Source organism: Sus scrofa, chromosome 8, assembly GCF_000003025.6.
Source record: "Sus scrofa isolate TJ Tabasco breed Duroc chromosome 8, Sscrofa11.1, whole genome shotgun sequence".
Classification (NCBI taxonomy): domain Eukaryota; kingdom Metazoa; phylum Chordata; class Mammalia; order Artiodactyla; family Suidae; genus Sus; species Sus scrofa.
Genome location: NC_010450.4, coordinates 125,044,027 through 125,062,348, shown reverse-complemented (window position 1 = coordinate 125,062,348; position 18,322 = coordinate 125,044,027). Strand labels below are relative to the sequence as shown.

The 18,322-nt window shown below is 38.8% G+C and overlaps 1 protein-coding gene across 10 annotated transcripts in view; it reads left to right on the top strand.

The window, feature by feature from the left end:
* Window positions 1-18,322, top strand: part of PDLIM5 (PDZ and LIM domain 5) — a 215,943-nt gene extending 197,621 nt beyond the window's left edge. For all 10 annotated transcript variants that reach the window (XM_021101756.1, XM_021101753.1, XM_021101752.1 and 7 more), the window contains 4 exons: window positions 4,942-5,122; window positions 8,644-8,764; window positions 12,799-12,914; window positions 14,800-18,322. In XM_021101756.1, the coding sequence (XP_020957415.1) occupies window positions 4,942-5,122; window positions 8,644-8,764; window positions 12,799-12,914; window positions 14,800-14,889 (508 nt within the window). In that variant the 3' untranslated portion in view covers window positions 14,890-18,322. The remainder of the gene's footprint in view (window positions 1-4,941; window positions 5,123-8,643; window positions 8,765-12,798; window positions 12,915-14,799) is intronic.

The window sequence follows — 18,322 nt, the reverse complement described above, 5'->3', positions numbered from 1 at the left end:
ACCCTCAGTACCTCAGACTGTGATTGTATTTGGAAATAGGATTTTTAAGAAGTAAAATGAGGTCGTTAAGGTGGGCCTGATCCAATATGAAGAAGAGATTGGGGGAGTTCCCGCTGTGGCGGTGTGGCTTAAGGACCCAACTGCAGTGACTTGGGTTGTTTCAGTGGAGTGGGTTTAGTCCCTGGCCCATCGCAGTGGGTTAAAGGATCTGGTGTTGCTGTAGCTGTGGTGCAGGTTGCAGTCTGTGGTTCAGATCCAGTCTCTGGACTGGGAACGTCCATAGGCAGTGGGTGTAGCCATTAAAAAAAGAAGAAGTCAGGACACAGAACCACAGAGAAGGAAGCCAAAGAGAGAGGCCTTAGAAGACATTCACCCTGCCAACATCTTGACCTTAGACATCTCACCTCCAAAATTGGAAAAAAAGTTAATTCCTTTTGTCTCAGCCACCCCACTTGTTAAGGCTGTTCCGGCAAATTAATACAATTTCCTCTAGTAAAAAAATACAGACAAACAAATCAACAGCCATATCAGTGTGGTGAGTCTAATAGAGATACATCTAGAATCCTGTTGGTGTAAAGAGGAGAGGTGAGAATTAGCTAGCTTCAACAACTGATTACTTTTATTTGAAAGAAATTGCAAGCAATAAAGTTCCATAGTCTACTTATACAATGATACTTTTATACAACAAATATCCATCAAAAACTTATCTAAAGTGTTAGGTAATGCTAAGGTGGTAATCATATTGTAATATATAAACCAACACATTGTTCACCTTAAACTTACACAAGTTGTATGTTAGTCACATCGCAATGTTATATGTTAGTTACAAAGTTACACCTTAGTTACAACGTTATATGTTAGTTGCATCTCAATTTTCAAAAAATGTATTTAAAAGGGGGAGTTCCCTGGTGGCCTAGCAGGTTAAGGATCCAGTGTTGTCACTGCTGTGGTGTGAGTTCAGTCCCTGGCCTGGGAACTTTCTCATGTCATGGGCGTGGCTGAAATAAAAATTAAACAAAGAAAACTTAACAGCAAGTTGCTATACTTAGCGCCAGAGTATGTAAGTGTTAAGAGGCAGTCCCTGATTTCATATATTTTATCATCTGATAAAGAAGCTAAAAACCTGGCACAGTAACCATAATATAGGAATGTAAGTGTCATGAAAGGTACACTGTACACTTACAATAATATCAGTAATATGTAAGTACTACTCTTATATCCATAATAAAGAGTCCTGAATCATGGTGCTTAGGAAAAGTCTTGAGATACCTATAGGGTTCTTAATTGTCACAGTTGTAAAGTTGAAAAATTAATCTCGCTTCAAGAAAAGTTTAAGTAATAGAAAATCTTTTTTTTTTTTTTTTTTTTTTTTTGGTCTGCCCTGCAACCTATGGAGTTCCCTGGGGCCAGGGATCAGATCCAAGCTACAGTTGCAACCTATACTGCAGCTGTGCTCGGCTGGGGATTGAACCTGTGTCCCAGTGCTTCAGACACCACTGATCCCATTGCGCCACAGCGGGAACTGCAATGTAGAGTTAATTTCTATTACTGAGAGTAATTATAAGAATTAGATAACAAGGGGAAGCAAGAAGTACGTGTTTGATTTTGAAGCTTCGTCCCTGTTAGCTTGTGCCTGTTGAAAGTTGCAGTTCCTTTCACCTTTCTGATGAAGCTTTTCTTTTTCTCTGAATTCTTCCCTTAGCATCCTTCTCTACCTTTCCTCCCCCCCCCCCTTTTTTGGGGGTAAATCTCACAGAAGAGAAACAGGGTAAAAAGGGTCATGTCACACCACCACTCTTCTCTCTCAGCCAATCAGTGGCTTTCCTTCCCTGGTCCGTCAGCAGGTAGTTAGTGAGGCTGGCAGGGTGCAGAGCGCTCTGAGAGGTGGCTGAATGCTTCAGTCCACTGTGTTGTTATCCCAACCCATCATTTCAGTTCACAGACAGAAACGCAATCCTGCAATCCTACCTGGCGTGAGAAGAGCTTCTTCGGTGTTAATCCTGTGTTAATGAATGTGTGCAGTTAGTCTCCGCGGACACAGAGAAGAGGGAACTGGGGTATATGCAAGAGATTGTATTGCTTGGTCTCTAAGTAACCTCAGGGGCGCAACTGAGGAAAGATGCTCTTTCCGCTCAGCCGAGGACTGTCAGGTTGACCATATCTGCATGGAGCCTGTTTGTGTAAGAAAGGCAGTCCAAAATATCATCGGATGCCACGAATGCGTGGCATTTAAAATACAGCACAAGTGAATATCTACTGAACAGAAACAGACTCACAGACATAGAGGACAGACGTGTGGTTGCCAAGAGGGAGGATGGGTGGGGGAGGAAAGTCAGGGGAGTTTGGGATTAGCAGATGCAAACTATCACATATAGACTGGATCAACAACAAGGTCCTACTGTGTAGCAGAGGGACCTGTATTCAATGTTCTGTGATAAGCCGTGATGGAAAAGAATCTGTATATTCAGTTATCTATACATCACTGCTCCTCAGTCAGCTGTTCTTAAATGTCTCTTTTCCTCTGGTATAGTTTATTAAATCTTTGGTGGCACTGATAAACATGTTTTGAAAAGAAAATGATTTCTTCCAAGTACCTACGAACATATTCTCATTAACCGAATGTGGAATTTGAGGTTGCATTGCCTTCTTTTGCAAACTGAGGAGTCAAAGAAGGAGACCGATCTCAAGGGCCTTTCTGGCTTCTAGGCAAGCTGAAGATGGGCCCTAATAATTCACCCTAGTAAATTGTTTTGCATCTGCTTTAATGTCCAGACAAATGAAACCCTAAAGTTCTACCATCCTCTGTGTTACAGGCACAGAAAATTTGGCCCTGCAGATTTTTTTCGGTGTGCATAACAAGATGCCCACCTGGGGGCTAAAGCTCAGAGCGCTCAAAATTTTGTCTCGCTTTGAGCATTGTGACTTGTTGGTTTGTCTTTGAAGGTAAACTACCTGCCAAATATATACTGAAAAAAAAATGAAATAAAGTATCGTGTATGACTGTGGTTTATAAACCAGTTAAAAAACTGAGGGAAAAATCTGCCCAACACATTAGGTTACAGAATATGTGATCTGTAGCTCTTTTTTTCTGGCAGGAATTGCTTAACAAAGGCATTCCTTGTTAGTGGTAACAAAAATAGTACCCTGAAATTTAAACTATATATATAATAATAAACTACTTGTCTCAAATGCTTAGAGAGCTGCATGCATCGGCTTATACAAAATGGGATCACATTAGGAATAAGAAACAAGTTAACAAAAAGCAGGGTAGAAGATACCTTCTTACACCCCACAGAACACATTTTAATCATTCATCAAGAACCTCTCTTCTTTCTTGACTCCTAGCAGAATTAAGTGCTGATTCTGAGTAAACATCAATATATTTGCAAAGAATTTCCAGAGGGGAGGTAGATAGGAAGACGTAATTGTGAAAGACTAAAAAAAAAAAAAAAAAAATGTTTCAACTTTGTGATGCTCATTACTGTTGCTTTTCCTATCAATAATCTGCCTAAAGTTCGGTTATCCTATGCTTACTAGGAATTAATTACCCTGTGGTCACTCAGTGATGATAATTGATGGTAATGAGATCAGAGGCAGAATATTAGTTGACCAGAGCCGGGTACTAGATATCAGAGCTTCTTGCCTTCATTGTCATCGATGTTAAGATAAAGGTTATATCTTTGGAACATTCTGCATCACAGCTTCTCCATCTGTTAAACCCAGTTCGTAATAACTGCCCTGGTCTATCTCACAGGAATGTTGCATGGACAAATTAGATAAGTGTAAAAGTGCCTTGGAGGTAAAGCCACTCTATAATAAAAATAAATAAAAATTAGTGGCATGTAGCTACTGAAAACTGTGTTGCAGGGGCTAGCATGGTTAATCTCCACAGGCTTCATGACTGGATAAAGCTTTATAATGGATTCCTATCAAGCAAACAAAACCCATCTAATCAGTTCATGGCTGTATAGTATTTAATGGGAAAAAAATCTCTTTACAAACAGTTCTTGCCTTGATACAGAGATGCATTAAAAATCAGGCATGCTTGAATTAAATAAAACCTTTCTAAGTAGTTTCAAATAATCTCTTATATCCAGTTAATAATTTCTGTGATCATTTTGGAGGGTGAGGATATGATGTGTTTAATAAAGTTGAGAAATAACTATATGAAACAACATAGGGGGAAGAGAAATTGACTAAAATGGTCTCTCAGATAATAATTATTACTGTTTTTAAAATTCTGACGTTACCAAAGTGAGGGGTTTTCTTTTCTTTTTTTCTTTTCTTTTCCTTTTTTTTTTTTCCCCTCTGTTTTACAACCACACATGCAGCATCTGGAAGTTTCGACCTATGCCACAGCCACAGCAACACCAGATATGATGTGTGCAACCTCATGCCACAGCTTGCAGCAATACTGGATCCTTGAGCCAGTGAACAAGGTCAGGGATCCACCCTGCATCCTCCTGGATGCTCTGTTGGGTTCTTAACCCACTGAGCCCCAACAGGAACTCTGAGGCGTTTTTTTCTTTAGTTTATTTCGTAGAAATTTCAAACTCTCATTTCTGCCTCACCCATTTATTTTTTTCCTGGTTACTTCATTTTCTGTCACAGTTAATATTGTCATTCTTAATTGTAATCATGACCCTGACAGACTCGCTCATTGCAGCTAAAAAAAAACCCCTAACTACCAAATCCCTTGAAGAGAGAAAACCAGGGGGCAAGGAAGCTCTTTCTTGAAGGCGTCCCTTCAGTGCTTCATCCTCTCTCGTGTTCTTTTCACTTCAATGCACAGAGTTCCTACGGAAATTCCAGAACCTGTGTGTTCAGTCCTTGAGGAGAATTGAGCATGTATTTAATTGTTTGGATGTGCATCATAGAGGGACCTATTCAGGCTAACTAGTAATTTTATTCCAAAGCCAACTTGATCTCTTCTTCTGGCAGGGGACCATTCCTAGTGGCACTGGGGAAATCTTGGCACCCAGAAGAATTTAACTGTGCTCACTGCAAAAATACGATGGCCTACATTGGATTTGTAGAGGAACAGGGAGCCTTGTACTGTGAGCTCTGCTACGAGAAATTCTTTGCTCCTGAATGCGGTCGTTGCCAAAGGAAGATCCTTGGAGTAAGTATTGCAGACCTTTTCATTCTGAGTGAGTTTCAAAGCAGAACTTTTTTTTTTTTTTTTGGTATGAAACCCTTCCATCATTTTTACTTTCTATTTTGTTCTTTCTTGATCCCCTCTCTGCTTTCATCACTATTTATTTTTGGGAAGCAAAACTAAATAGACCTCTGCAGAAATATATCAGACTCATGGGGTTAAGTTGTCTTTGGTTTTGTCTTACTGAGTGCTGGCTTGTCTGGTGAAAGTCTAGCCACCGTGGGGAAAAAATAATTTAGTGTGGGTGTGCTACCCCAACAGGACCCTGTTTGCTCAGGAATGAAGAGGTCGCCACAGGACCACACACATCTGAGTTCTCAGAACCGACACCTTCACTGTTTTAAATTAAATTCCATCGCTTTTATAAGAGCAGCATTTCCCCATTTGTCAGGGTTCAAGCACAGGGCACAGATCTTGTGAAATACAGAAAACACGAGGCTTATAAATGATATATTTTTCTTGAATGCATATAATGTTTAAAAATATCTCAGTTTTATGAGATTATTCATGTGATAGAAAAATAATCAAACCACCTTTTTTTTTTTTTGCAAAAAAAGGGAGTAATTTAGGAGTCAGATACATAATAAATAGTGAAGAATGAATGAATTTCCTTCTCTGGAATATCCAGTTTGCAGTTACGAAGTAAGGGTAAGGCACCTCCTATGGGTGGCCAGAAATATGGACTTTTACTTTAGAAATGGTCAAGGTGCCTAAACTCATACAAAACTCATACAGTGCATATAAAATTTGGAAATGATATGGCTGAGTTCTGACCTTCGCAGTTTGAAAACATGATAATGAAACTCTAATTCATATCAATTGGGAGAATGAATTATTGGTAGCCTTGGTTTTAGACTATATCTTTAAATGGGTCTAGAACTTGAGATACTTAAAAATTATAAATATAGTGCATGGACTATTTCTGTATTATTTGTACAACGTGGGTGGAAAAGAAAAGAGGAGAATGATTCACATGGTACCTTTTCAAATGACAATAAGTAGAATACATTAATACTGTTTTAGCATGTAAATGTATTCTGTGGATTCTAGAATAATTAACACAACAAGGTCAAGTTAGAGTCTTAGCGACAAATGAAGTTCTAAGAAATGGAAATTGGAGCTCCCGTCGTAGCTCAGTGGTTAATGAATCCGACTAGGAACCATGAGGTTGTGGCTTCGATCCCTGGCCTTGCTCAGTGGGTTAAGGATCCGGCGTTGCCATGAGCTGTGGTGTAGGTCACAGACGTGGCTTGGATCCCACGTTGCTGTGGCTCTGGCGTAGGCCGATGTCTGCAACACCAATTAGACCCCTAGCCTGGGAAGCTCCATATGCCACAGGTGCAGCCCCAGAAAAGACAAAAAAAAAAAAAAAAAAAGAAATGGAAATCTTAAATTCATTGCTTTGGAACTGGGCTAGAATTTCACTAAATGGACAAATTCTCTTATTCATGTTTTTAGTTGTTTGATAACCTATTAAAGAAAGAATCATAAGCTGCCTCAAGTGTGGAAAATTGAGTGTATACTAGAAGCCTTGGGAAATGATTTGGTTGAATGATTTGTTGTGTCTTTCATGGGCATCTCTTTGGCTCTAAATAACTGCTGGTTCTTCCCATTGCTCTTCAGCGATGAACTGTGGCATTTTCTGTGGCTAGTGATTTACTCTGTATCATCTTATTTTGACAATGTTTTTATTACAAAAGAAAATATTTCGCTCTACAACAATTAGAAAATACGTAAAATATAAAGAGTAAAATTAAAATATATTTACCAGTCCCAGGTAATTCCTGTTAACTGTAGGATGTGCTTTCTTCCAGCTTGCTCCTTATAAGTCATTCCTTTGCAAAATGGTAACCATACTTTAGGTATGGCATCCTTTTTTGGGTGTAATAAATACTGTATAAATTCCTGTTACTAATTATTCTTCAGAAATGATTTTTAATGGCTCTGCCTCTTTCTCCCAGTTCAGTGAAATGATTCCTTGAAAAACCAGCTTCCCAAAACTACTTCTTCTTTTTTTTTTTCTTTTTAGGGCCATACCTGTGGCATATGGAAGTTCCCAGCTAGGGGACAAATTGGAGCTGCAGCTGCCAGCCTCTGTCACAACCACAGCAACCCGGGATCCAAGCCATGTCTGCCACCTACACCACAGCAGCAATGGCCACACCAGATTCTTAACCCCCTGAGTGAGGCCAGGGATCAAACCCACATCCTCCTGGATCCTATTCATAACCCACACCCCCAAAACTTCTTTTACTAATTAAAATCTGGCCCAAGTCTTTGATACTTGGTGTATGTAACCATAGAGCCATTGTTGACTAGAATCCATGCCTGATGGTTCAAATTTTAGACACTCATTTGAACGTGTACTTAGTACAGTCACAGCTGATTTCCAAAATCCTAAACATGTGTTAAACATGATTGGATTACACTGATTAAATTATTGCTTCCTTAGTGCAACAAAGTGTAGGTTTGTTTTTGTTTTTAAATGTTTTGCCCTTCCTCCATGACATTTTCAAGATAATACTATGAAACTTTATAAGTTAATGTTTCCTGACACTCTTTGAGAGAAAGCAGAAGATGGTATGGCAGGCACTTATGAAATGCTTACTTTTAACCACCACATTTATAATGTTTAAACAACACTAATCATTCTTTAAATAAGTTTATTGATGTGTATTTGTGAAAAATGCATATTTAAAATAGTGCATCAGTTTGGATGATGATCAGTTCCTTAGATGAAAAGCTTAGGCAAAGACAAAGTATGGTAAACTGGTGCAACCACTGTGGGAAACAGTATGGAGATTCCTCAGAAAACTAAAAATAGAATTACCATTTGATCTTGCAATCCCACTCCTGGGCATCTATCCAGAGAAAACCATGACTCAAAAAGATATATGTACTCCAGTGTTCATGGCAGCACTCTGTGCAATAGCCAAGACGTGGAAACAACCTAAATGTCCATCGACAGAGGAGTGGATAGAGAAGATGTGGTACATATACACAATGGAATATTACTCAGCCATTAAAAGAAAAAAATAACAGCATTTTTAGCATCATGGATGGACCTAGAAATCATCCTGCTAAGTGAAGTCAGCAGACAATGAGACACCAACATCCAATGCTATCACCGACATGTGCAATCTAAAAAAAGGACAGAATGAACTTCTTTGCAGAACAGATACTGACTCACAGACTTTGAAAAACTTATGGTTTCCAAATGAGACTGGTTGGGGGGGGGTGGGGGTATGTGCTGGGGGTTTGGGATGGAAAGGCTATAAAATGGGGATGTGATGATCATTGTACAACTATAAATGCAATAAAATTCATTGAGTAATTTTAAAAAATAAAAATTTTAAAGCTCAAAAAAAAAAAAAAAGACAAAGTATGTGGATCTCCTTTGGGTCAGTTTAAAAGGGCTGTATTGATACAGGTAGTAAAATAAGCATCATCTTTTTGTTACATTCAATTCCCTTTTTTATTAACAGGAAGTCATCAATGCTTTGAAACAAACCTGGCATGTTTCCTGTTTTGTGTGTGTGGCCTGTGGAAAACCTATTCGCAATAATGTGTTTCACTTGGAGGATGGTGAGCCTTACTGTGAGACTGGTAAGATCCTGAAGCCATTAGTTTCTTAAGTTTTGTTTTGTTTTTTGCTTTTTAGGGCCACACTTGCGACACATGGGGATTCCAAGGCTAAGGGATCAAATCGGAGCTGTAGCTGCCAGCCTATACCACAGCCCCAGCAACGCCAGGTCTGAGCCATGTCTGTGCCCTACACCACAGCTCATGGCAATGCTGGATCCTTAACCCACTGAGCGAGGCCAGGACTCGAACCTGCAACCGTATGGTTCCTAGTTGGATTCATTTCCACTGCGCCACAGTGGGAACTCCAGTTTCTTAAGTTTTGAATGAAGATAAAACACTAACCCCTGTAGTGCTATAAAACTGAAAGGAAATATTAGGCAAAATAGTTTTATTGTTTTAGGAGCACTGATGTTATTCTAAATATATAATAAAAACTATGTAAAATTTGAAATAACTTTGTCAAAGCAGATATCCCCAAATTCATTAAGAGAAGTGAGCATGTGGAGTTCTCTGGTGGCCTGGTGGTTAAGGATTTAGTGTCCTCCCTCCTGTGGTGTGGGTTCAATCCCTGGCCTAGGAACTTTCACATGCCGTGGGCCCAGCTGGGCCCCAGCCCCCGAAAAAAGAGAGAAAAGTGAGTGTTTAAGCAATTACTTAGAAATCTATTTTACTTAAATCCCCAATAATTCATGGATATAAACCCTTCCAAAACTGTGTAGCTTAAAGCCATAGCTTACACTCCAGTGGTGAGTTTTGAGTGGTTATAAACACAAGAAATGCTCAGCTTTTGAACCTGATGTTGATATGCTCTCTAAGGTAACGGCCTTGATAGCAGGTTGGAAATCCTTTGTTACTTTTACTGAGTGGGAGAGTGATTGTGGCCTGGATTGCTCCTTTGGCAAAATTGTTTTTTTAAAAAGCAGGCTCTAAGGACCAGTTTACCGCATTTGTCCTGTTACCTCAACTCTGAGCACTTCCTTTTACTTCCCAGAGGCTGTACGTGAACTGTCGTAACACTTACTCCCTTGAGAGGACTTCCACGCATGTGTTTCTAAAAAGAAAATGCTTTTCCATTATTACGTCTTCATTCAGGACCACTGCATTGCCACTGTGGGCTTTTATTATTGTTCTTCCTTGAAATTCAAAAGGTGGGGCAGGAAGAAGGGAATATTCCACAGCAGTCCAATTGAAGAAGCAGTCACTTACTTTCTTTGTTTTTTTTTTTCCATTTTTTTTATTACTCAAATGAATGTATCACATCTGTAGTTGTGTAATGATCATAACAATCTGATTTCACAGGATTTCCATCCCACAGCCCAAGCACATCCCCCCACCCCCCCAAACTGTCTCCTCCGGAGACCATAAGTTTTTCATTGTCTGTGAGTCAGTATCTGTTCTGCAAAAAAGTTCAGTCTCTCCTTTTTTCAGATTCCACATGTCAGTGAAAGCATTGGATGTTGGTGTCTGATTGTATGGCTGACTTCACTTAGCATGATAGTTTCTAGGTCCATCCATGTTGCAAAAAATGCTGGTATTTCGTTCTTTTTAATGGCTGAGTAATATTCCATTGTGTATATGTACCACATCTTCTGGATCCACTCCTCTGTCGATGGACATTTAGGTTGTTTCCATGTCTTGGCTATTGTAAATAGTGCTGCAATGAACACTGGACTACATGTGTCTTTGCGAGTCGTGGTTTTCTCTGGATAGATGCCCAGGAGTGGGATTGCTGGATCAAATGGTAGTTCTGTGTTTAGTTTTCTGAGGAATCTCCATACTGCTTTCCACAGAGTCACTTTCTTTTATTTTATTTATTTTTAAGTAGTTATTTCCCCAATACAATATTTTTTTCTGCTGTACAGCAGGGTGACCCAGTTACACATACATGTATACATTCACACATGATCATGCTCCAACATAAGTGACTAGACATAGTTCCCAGTGCCACACAGCAGGATATCATTGCTAATCCATTCCAAAGGCAATAGTCTGCATCTGTTAACCCCAAGCTCCCCGATCACCCCATCCCCTCCCCCCTCCCCCTTGGCAACCACAAGTCTATTCTGCAAGTCCATGATTTTCTTCTCTGTGGAAAAGTTCATGTGTGCCTTATATTAGATTCCAGATACAAGTGATATCATGTGGTATTTGTCTTTCTCTTTTTTTTTTTTTTTTTGTCTTTTTGCCATTTCTTGGGCCGCTCCTGCGGCATATGGAGGTTCCCAGGCTAGGGGTCTAATCGGAGCTGTAGCCACTGGCCTACGCCAGAGCCACAGCAACGCAGGATCCGAGCTGCGTCTGCAACCTACACCACATCTCACGGCAATGCCGGATCATTAACCCACTGAGCAAGAGCAGGGACCGAACCCGCAACCTCATGGTTCCTAGTCGGATTCGTTAACCACTGCGCCACGACGGGAACTCCCTTTCTCTTTCTAATTTGAGGCTAGTTAGCGTGACTTGACTCTTCTTTGCCCAATCAGTTTAGTAAGTGCTACCAGTTCTGCCCCCAGTGCATATTGAATTCAGTCATTTCTCCCACCTCACCTGTCACCATTAAATCCGGTTCACTCTCACCCTTTGCCTGGACATTATAACTGCCAGCTAAAATGGTTTATCTTCTCTCCCCCAACCCAGCAGATGGCCATGCTGTGATTTATTTAATGGGAATCCGAGTGCACCTGACCCCCTTATGGCTTCCACTAGAGTAAAACTCTGCTCCTCACTAGGGCTGGCTTTGCCGACCTTGGCTCCTCCACCTGACTTTCCAGCCATATCCAACCCTTTTGGTTGTTTCTGAACCTGCCAAGATCTTTCCTGCCTCAAGGCTTTGTACTTGCTGTTTCTTCTGACTGGAATGTTCTTCCCCAGCTTTTCTGTGGTGATTCCTCCCCCTCCCCCCCCTTTTTTTTTCAAGTCTCAGCACAACTCTTACCTGTTCGCGGAGACCTTTCCTAACCTCTCTCTATAAAGTAGTGTTGTACACCTCCCCCAGTTCTTCTGTATCACATGGCTCTTCTCTTTCCTGTTATGGTCCTTATCACAATCTGGGGTTATTTATTATCATTTGCTTTAAAAATACAATAAATGATGACATCCTGCTCCCAATGAGAGCATCAGCCCCATGAGGCAAACAGCCAGACTGCCCCTGACCGGTGCCAAGAACAGTGCCTGGCGCACAGTACGACTCTGTGGGTATGTGTTGAGCACACGGCGTTAGGGAGGATTGAAGATGGCTGGAAAGGTGGCTCCCGTTGCAGGTGACAGCCTCCTTCTGCTCCAGCGCAGGTGGGATTGGAAATGCCAGAGGCCAGAGTGAACCTTGATAAATAGGCAGAGGGAGAGTAGCTGCATAAAAGAAAATTAAAATGCCATTAGGTTAGTTCTAATTTAGCATTGATATATAAACATTTTGTCAAAACTGCTGTTTTCATAAGGGAGATATTAATATGATTCTAATCTGTATCAAGTAAGAGGTGTTGTCTGGCTTGGGATTTTTCAGCATGAAGTCATAAAATGGAAAGGAAAATATGGCAGAAGTAGTGACAGCAGATATTGTTGTGATACGGTCCAGCTAGATAGTCAGTCATAAGCACTTATTTATGAAGGCTTCCTGTGGGGTGTTTTTCCCTCCTAAACAAGTCAGATGTGCTATGAAATTTGCTAATAATAGGTATTTCTTCTTGATTTATGTTTATTAGTCTTTTGGCTGCTAGTTATTGGAAGTTCTCTTATATTTTATTGAAACAGTCATGTCTATTGATAACTTATCAGAGAAGAGCGTCTTCAGATGTATGTGGGTATTTAAATAGTTGTGGACAGACATGAGAAGTATTCTATGGACAAATATAATAAAGAATGTTAGATGACTAAATTATGTTTACCAAGGGTAATCTGAAATATACCTCAAGCCAAATAGTACGCTATTTGAACATTTCCAAGTTACTAGTAACTTTATCTTCATCGTCTCATTTCATTCCAGTTTTGTTGCTGTTTTCTAAAAACTGTCATTCTAATATTTAAATTTTGTCTACCCCCACCCCTGCTCCATACAGATTATTATGCCCTCTTTGGTACTATATGCCATGGATGTGAATTTCCCATAGAGGCTGGCGACATGTTCCTGGAAGCTCTGGGCTATACCTGGCATGACACTTGCTTTGTATGCTCAGTAAGTAAATTCTTATTTCTAAATTAAAGAAGCACAGCATGGCCCGTTCTAGCCTAAGCACTAGATGGAAATAACAGTTTTTATATCTTTCAGTCCTTCAAACCTTAAAATATTTTTACAGTGATTTTGAAAGTTGTTTATTAAAGTTTTTGATACTCTTTGAAATTACTTGGTACAGTATAAGATGCTTACCCATTTAGAAAAAAATCCTATTTTATACATTTTTGTTTATAAGGAGAAGCTATGTATTTCTTAAAACAGTAAGAGTCTTTTACTTTTTTAAAAACTGTTTTATTGTATTTTTAGTAATTTTTGGAAACATAAGTACTTCTTAAAATAGAAGTAAACTGTTATAAAAATCTATTATTGACTTAACACTACGAGTAAATAATATGTTGATCCATTTCCTTCCTTAGCAATAGCTTGTGAATATTCCTTTTTTTGAGACTAATAAACATGTATTATGTATGTACCGCTTTCATTGGATATTTCAATATTATTTGGTTTTAGTTTTTTCTTCTTTATTGAAGTATAGTTGGTTTTAAATATTGGGTTTTCAGATGTACAGCAAATTGATTCAGGTATGTATATATTACATATAAAATATACACATGCATATATACATGTATATATAGGTTAATTATAAGATATTGAACATAGTTCCCTGCACCATGTAGGAGGTCCTTGTTGTTTATCAATTTTATGTTGTTTTTTTGGTTTTGTTTTGCTTTTTAGGGTCGCACCTGCAGCTTGTGGAAGTTCCCAGGCTAGGGGTCGAATTAGAGCTACAGCTGCTGGCCTACACCACGGCCACAGTAACGCCAGATCCGAACCACATCACATCTGCAACGTACACCACAGCTCACGGCAACGCTGGATCTTTAACCCACTGAGCGAGGCCAGGGATCGAACCCACATCCTCATGGATCCTAGTCAGGTTTGTTTCCGCCGAGCCACGATAGGAACTCCTATCAATTTTATGGTTTTATTTTTAACGATGAGGGTAGATATAGAGATTCACATTAACCTAAGATATATATTTTTGAAATTTAAAAGCGAATATTTAATAAAGGTATTCTATTTCGATAGTTGCTTTTTAACTAGATTTAATATTTTTTAATAGTTTTCAGTACCGATAGTTTTAAAAAGTCTGGTTAATTGAAGTCAAATAATTTCCCCAAACATTACCATCGAGCCCTGTCTTCTTTATCTCATCCATCTCTTAGACTTCATAAAACCTATCAAAAGCAACAACTTTTGAGATGTGCCTCCTCTTATTCTCTGGTACATCTGCTCAGGAGCATTAAAATTAACAAAGACAGTGGGAAAGATAAAAAGACATAAATGTGAACAGTTAACTGATGATATAAGGATCCAGCAGTCAGATGTTAACCAGTGTTTTTATTATACGAAACAAAGAACTGAATTAAAAAGAACCCTCAGGTATTCTGTGCCTGTGTATTTGGGGGCTTGGGAATGTGTGGCAAAGCAATTGAGTTGGGTTTTTTGTTTTGTTTTTGTTTTTCCTGAATGCTTGGTTCTCTGCAACAGGAGGCAGATTTAAAGCATTTATTAGAATTTGAGAAGAGATGTTATATTTAATGTGCCTTCTTTATGTGTTAAGTTTTTCCCTAGGGCCAAGTGTTCATTCCCAATAAAGAAAAATAGAGATCAGTGAATTTAAATAAATTAGAATGCATTCCAGGAAAAAGTCATTCTTCTTTGCTTTTGAAAGATTACATGAAATGTAATTGTAATCGTGAAATATCAGGGGGTCTAACACAACCAATGAAAGCGCTTTGTCGTATCAACCATGAAATAATTATTTCCCTTTTCTTAGGCATGCCTGATAATTAAATTCTCTTAAATAATGCTTCTATTTTAGGTATGTTGTGAAAGTTTGGAAGGTCAGACCTTTTTCTCCAAAAAGGACAAGCCACTTTGCAAGAAACATGCTCATTCTGTGAATTTTTGAGAGTCTGCAATTCAGGAGAAGAGAAGACATTTGAAGACAAAGAGGAGAATTAAAATTACCAATTAATTTTTAGATTTAATATTTATATGGAGTTTTGAAAAATAATAGTAGCCCTGAAGGGATAAATTCCAAGCTTTGAAAACCAAGTCTATGAGGAAATATTTGGCTTCATAAAGCAAAGAGACAGTTTGGCATTTATTATTACTTCTTTCCTGTATTTTCTGCCCATAAAATAACTTCTATAAAAACCAATTTCCTGGTTGACTATTAAATTCATCTTAGAATAAATTAGCGAAGAATTAAATTTTAGAATAAAAACCTTCAATCTCTATGCTGAAATAATGATACTCTCTTTCCTTAGGTAGTTACGAGTACATCTATACAAGGCAATGAACATACCTTACACTTAATAAATGAAACATTGTGTTTCTTAAAAAATTAGTGCTTATCTTTAAAACAGTAAATAGGAGTTTAAACAGAGAATTTTATCAGAGTAGGTGTCCGGTTCTTTTTGAAACTGTACTTATTTTTTGTCTTTACAGTTGGTCATTCCAATAGGAAAGGCCATTGAGATTTTGATCGAAATGGGTCATGCCCACAAGAGATGTTATATTTTTCTCTGATCCTCCCACCCCCAAAAGCCACCATAGAGGTTATCATTTTCAAATGTTTGCCTTCTATTAAAATCAACTGTTTCTGTTCATTGTGTATGTTTGATCACCTATATTAGTAAAACTTTCTATTTTTCCTCTCTGCCATGCTGAGGTAAAGAACTAGTTGAGTAACTTTGGTCTCTGACCCTGTTCCCTCTCTCTTTAAAGAGAATAAATAGAAAAGAATGTGGTCAAGAATTATGGTAAACCAGAGGGCTGGATCAAAAAATTTTTTAAATTCTCCCCTTTCGGACAATGAATCACTTAGGTTAGTTTCAGAGTGTTACTTACCACTGGCTGATGAAGGTTTGAAAGTTCTCTTTGCAGAATAGTTTTTTTCTTCAGTTCTACATTAGAAAAATGAAAGATTGGCTTGGGGATGTGATAGATTTTTTTTTTTCTTTTGGTAATTCTTTCTCAGTAATAAATGAAACACTTCCAAATGTAATCACAAAGTTTGGAAAGCTGTTATTCGCAAAGGTTTGGTAGTATAGAGGGAAATGTGATTCATTCCTGAGACTGGCCTGTTCTTTGTTTTCTTCATTTTAGAGAAAAATGACATAGATACCACATGAAGACAGAGAACCAATTGCAGTACAATTGTGGATCCTTTTGACATTTGCCCAGTGCGAAAAGAGATGATGGTGTTGAAGAGTTTTTTGTCGTTGTTTTCAGTAGGGACAAAAGCCCATGACCGCACTAAGTTGTAACTGAACTTTGGGGAATGGTGCTTTTCCAGTTGAGACTGAGCCCCAAGCTCTGCCTGTCTCACCTGTCACTTACACCTTCACTTCCATTGTGCACATGTTTGTTAGAAGAGGGGGTGATTAGGCTGCAGTATTTGTTTAACCTCCCTAAGAACTTTGCAAGGTATCTGTCCTGAAAGCTGCTAATTTATGGTCTAGCAGATTTATATTATATGCAGATAATAATTAACTGGGGATAAAAGCAAGACAAGGGTGACACAGAGTAGGCAACTAAATGCTCCAATAGCAACCCCAAACTACCTCCTCAGCCTGCATTTTGTAGGGGAGAAGGAAGTTTTTGTCGTTCTCTTTTTTCAAACCTGGAACTGAATTGTGTATGATTTCCCGCTGCTGCTGAAGCCACCTATAGAGGACATGCTGGCCAATGTGCCCTGTCATGTATCTGTACACAACATAAAATAAGTTGGTGGTTTTGTTTTGGTGTGGTAGAGATTTTTGTTGTGCAGTTTTGCCTTTATAGATTATATGCCAAGATAGTATTTGATAAGTCAGTGGCATCTGAATGGCATTTGGGTATTTCCTTCAAAGAATTTTATTTGACCTGAATTTCTTAGAAAGTTATGTTAGGGATTTCGTTTTTTTTTTTGTTTTTTTTTTTTAGCCCCCCCACCCCCACCCCCGGCATATGGACGTTCCCAGGCTAGGGGTCGAATTGGAGCTACAGCTGCCAGCCTACACCATAGCCACAGCAACTCAGGATCTGAGCTGCATCTGTGACTATACCACAGCTCAGAGCAATGCTGGATCCTTAACCCACTGAGCAAGGCCAGGGATTGCACCGCATCCTCATAGATACTAGTTGGGTTCGTTGCTTCTGAGCCACCACCGAAACTCCCAAGATTTCATTCTTATTACACTTTTCTTTCTGCATATTATTCATAGAGCATAATGTTGCATTTCTCTAAATTTTATCCCTGGAAGGAAAACATCGCTTCCTAACTTATCCTTCTGTCTTTGTGCTTTGTCCTTATCTTCTGTGGCAAAGCCTTCTCTTTGTTCCTAAGATAGTTAATCTTGTGAAATAAATATTGATGATCACCCAGAAGGATCTCTGTATCTTACAGTGGGGATGTCCTATTTAATACACCAGCATTAATCCTTTAATAACTGGCATAGCACTTTATTCTTCTGGTGAGCTACCTGAATATTTATTTTTCTGATTATAAATATTCCATGTCAGTAGCATTTTTGTAATTATTACCTCTTTATTGTAGAGCAGTACTTTTTATCTCTCTGGATGTATATTTTGGATGCTGTGCATATAATACAGATTAAAATCACTGTTCCTGATGCCAAGACATCCCCTGCTCGTGTTTCCCAGTTTTCAAATGTTAGTGAAAGTTCAGATGTACAACAGTTCATTTCTCCAAGGACCAACCGTTGCTCTCAGAAGTAGCTGCCCAAAAATAACGCCCTCTGCTTATGCTCGTAGCATTATTTCCTGTGGATACAGGTTACATTTAGAGTCTCAACTAAAACCTGATCATTTGGTCACAGTATGAAGACAAGGAGAAATAAAAGTGTAAAGTCTTCAACATGTTGGTGCAGCTTTATATTTAAAAATGATCTACAACAAAAAGGTATTTGGGATACCAGTTTCAAGGACCACTTTTACTGAAAGTAATTCCTCTTCCCTGTTCCAGTGTGAATGTGGTGGTGTACTAATATTTCTGTGATATTTGGGTTTAGTCACCCCTATTGAAAGGAGAGGCCTTTCAGACATAAGGGAAGGGAACATACCCTGAATAATTTTACACGAATTTAATGTGGCTTCAGTTTGTTACCTCTTCACCCCCTCCATATTTTAAGGTATTGGATTTGGATTTTCAGTGTATCATTTGCCTTATGTATTAATCCCTATCCTATGTTTCTTTACATTTTTCCGTTTGCATATGTCTGTTCTGTTTTGCTTGTGGATATGTCTTCTAATTAAAAACCACATGAGAAATATAGTCAGTATGGTAATACCCTAAGTGCACATATTCAATAAATAAATGGCTGCAGTGATACAGA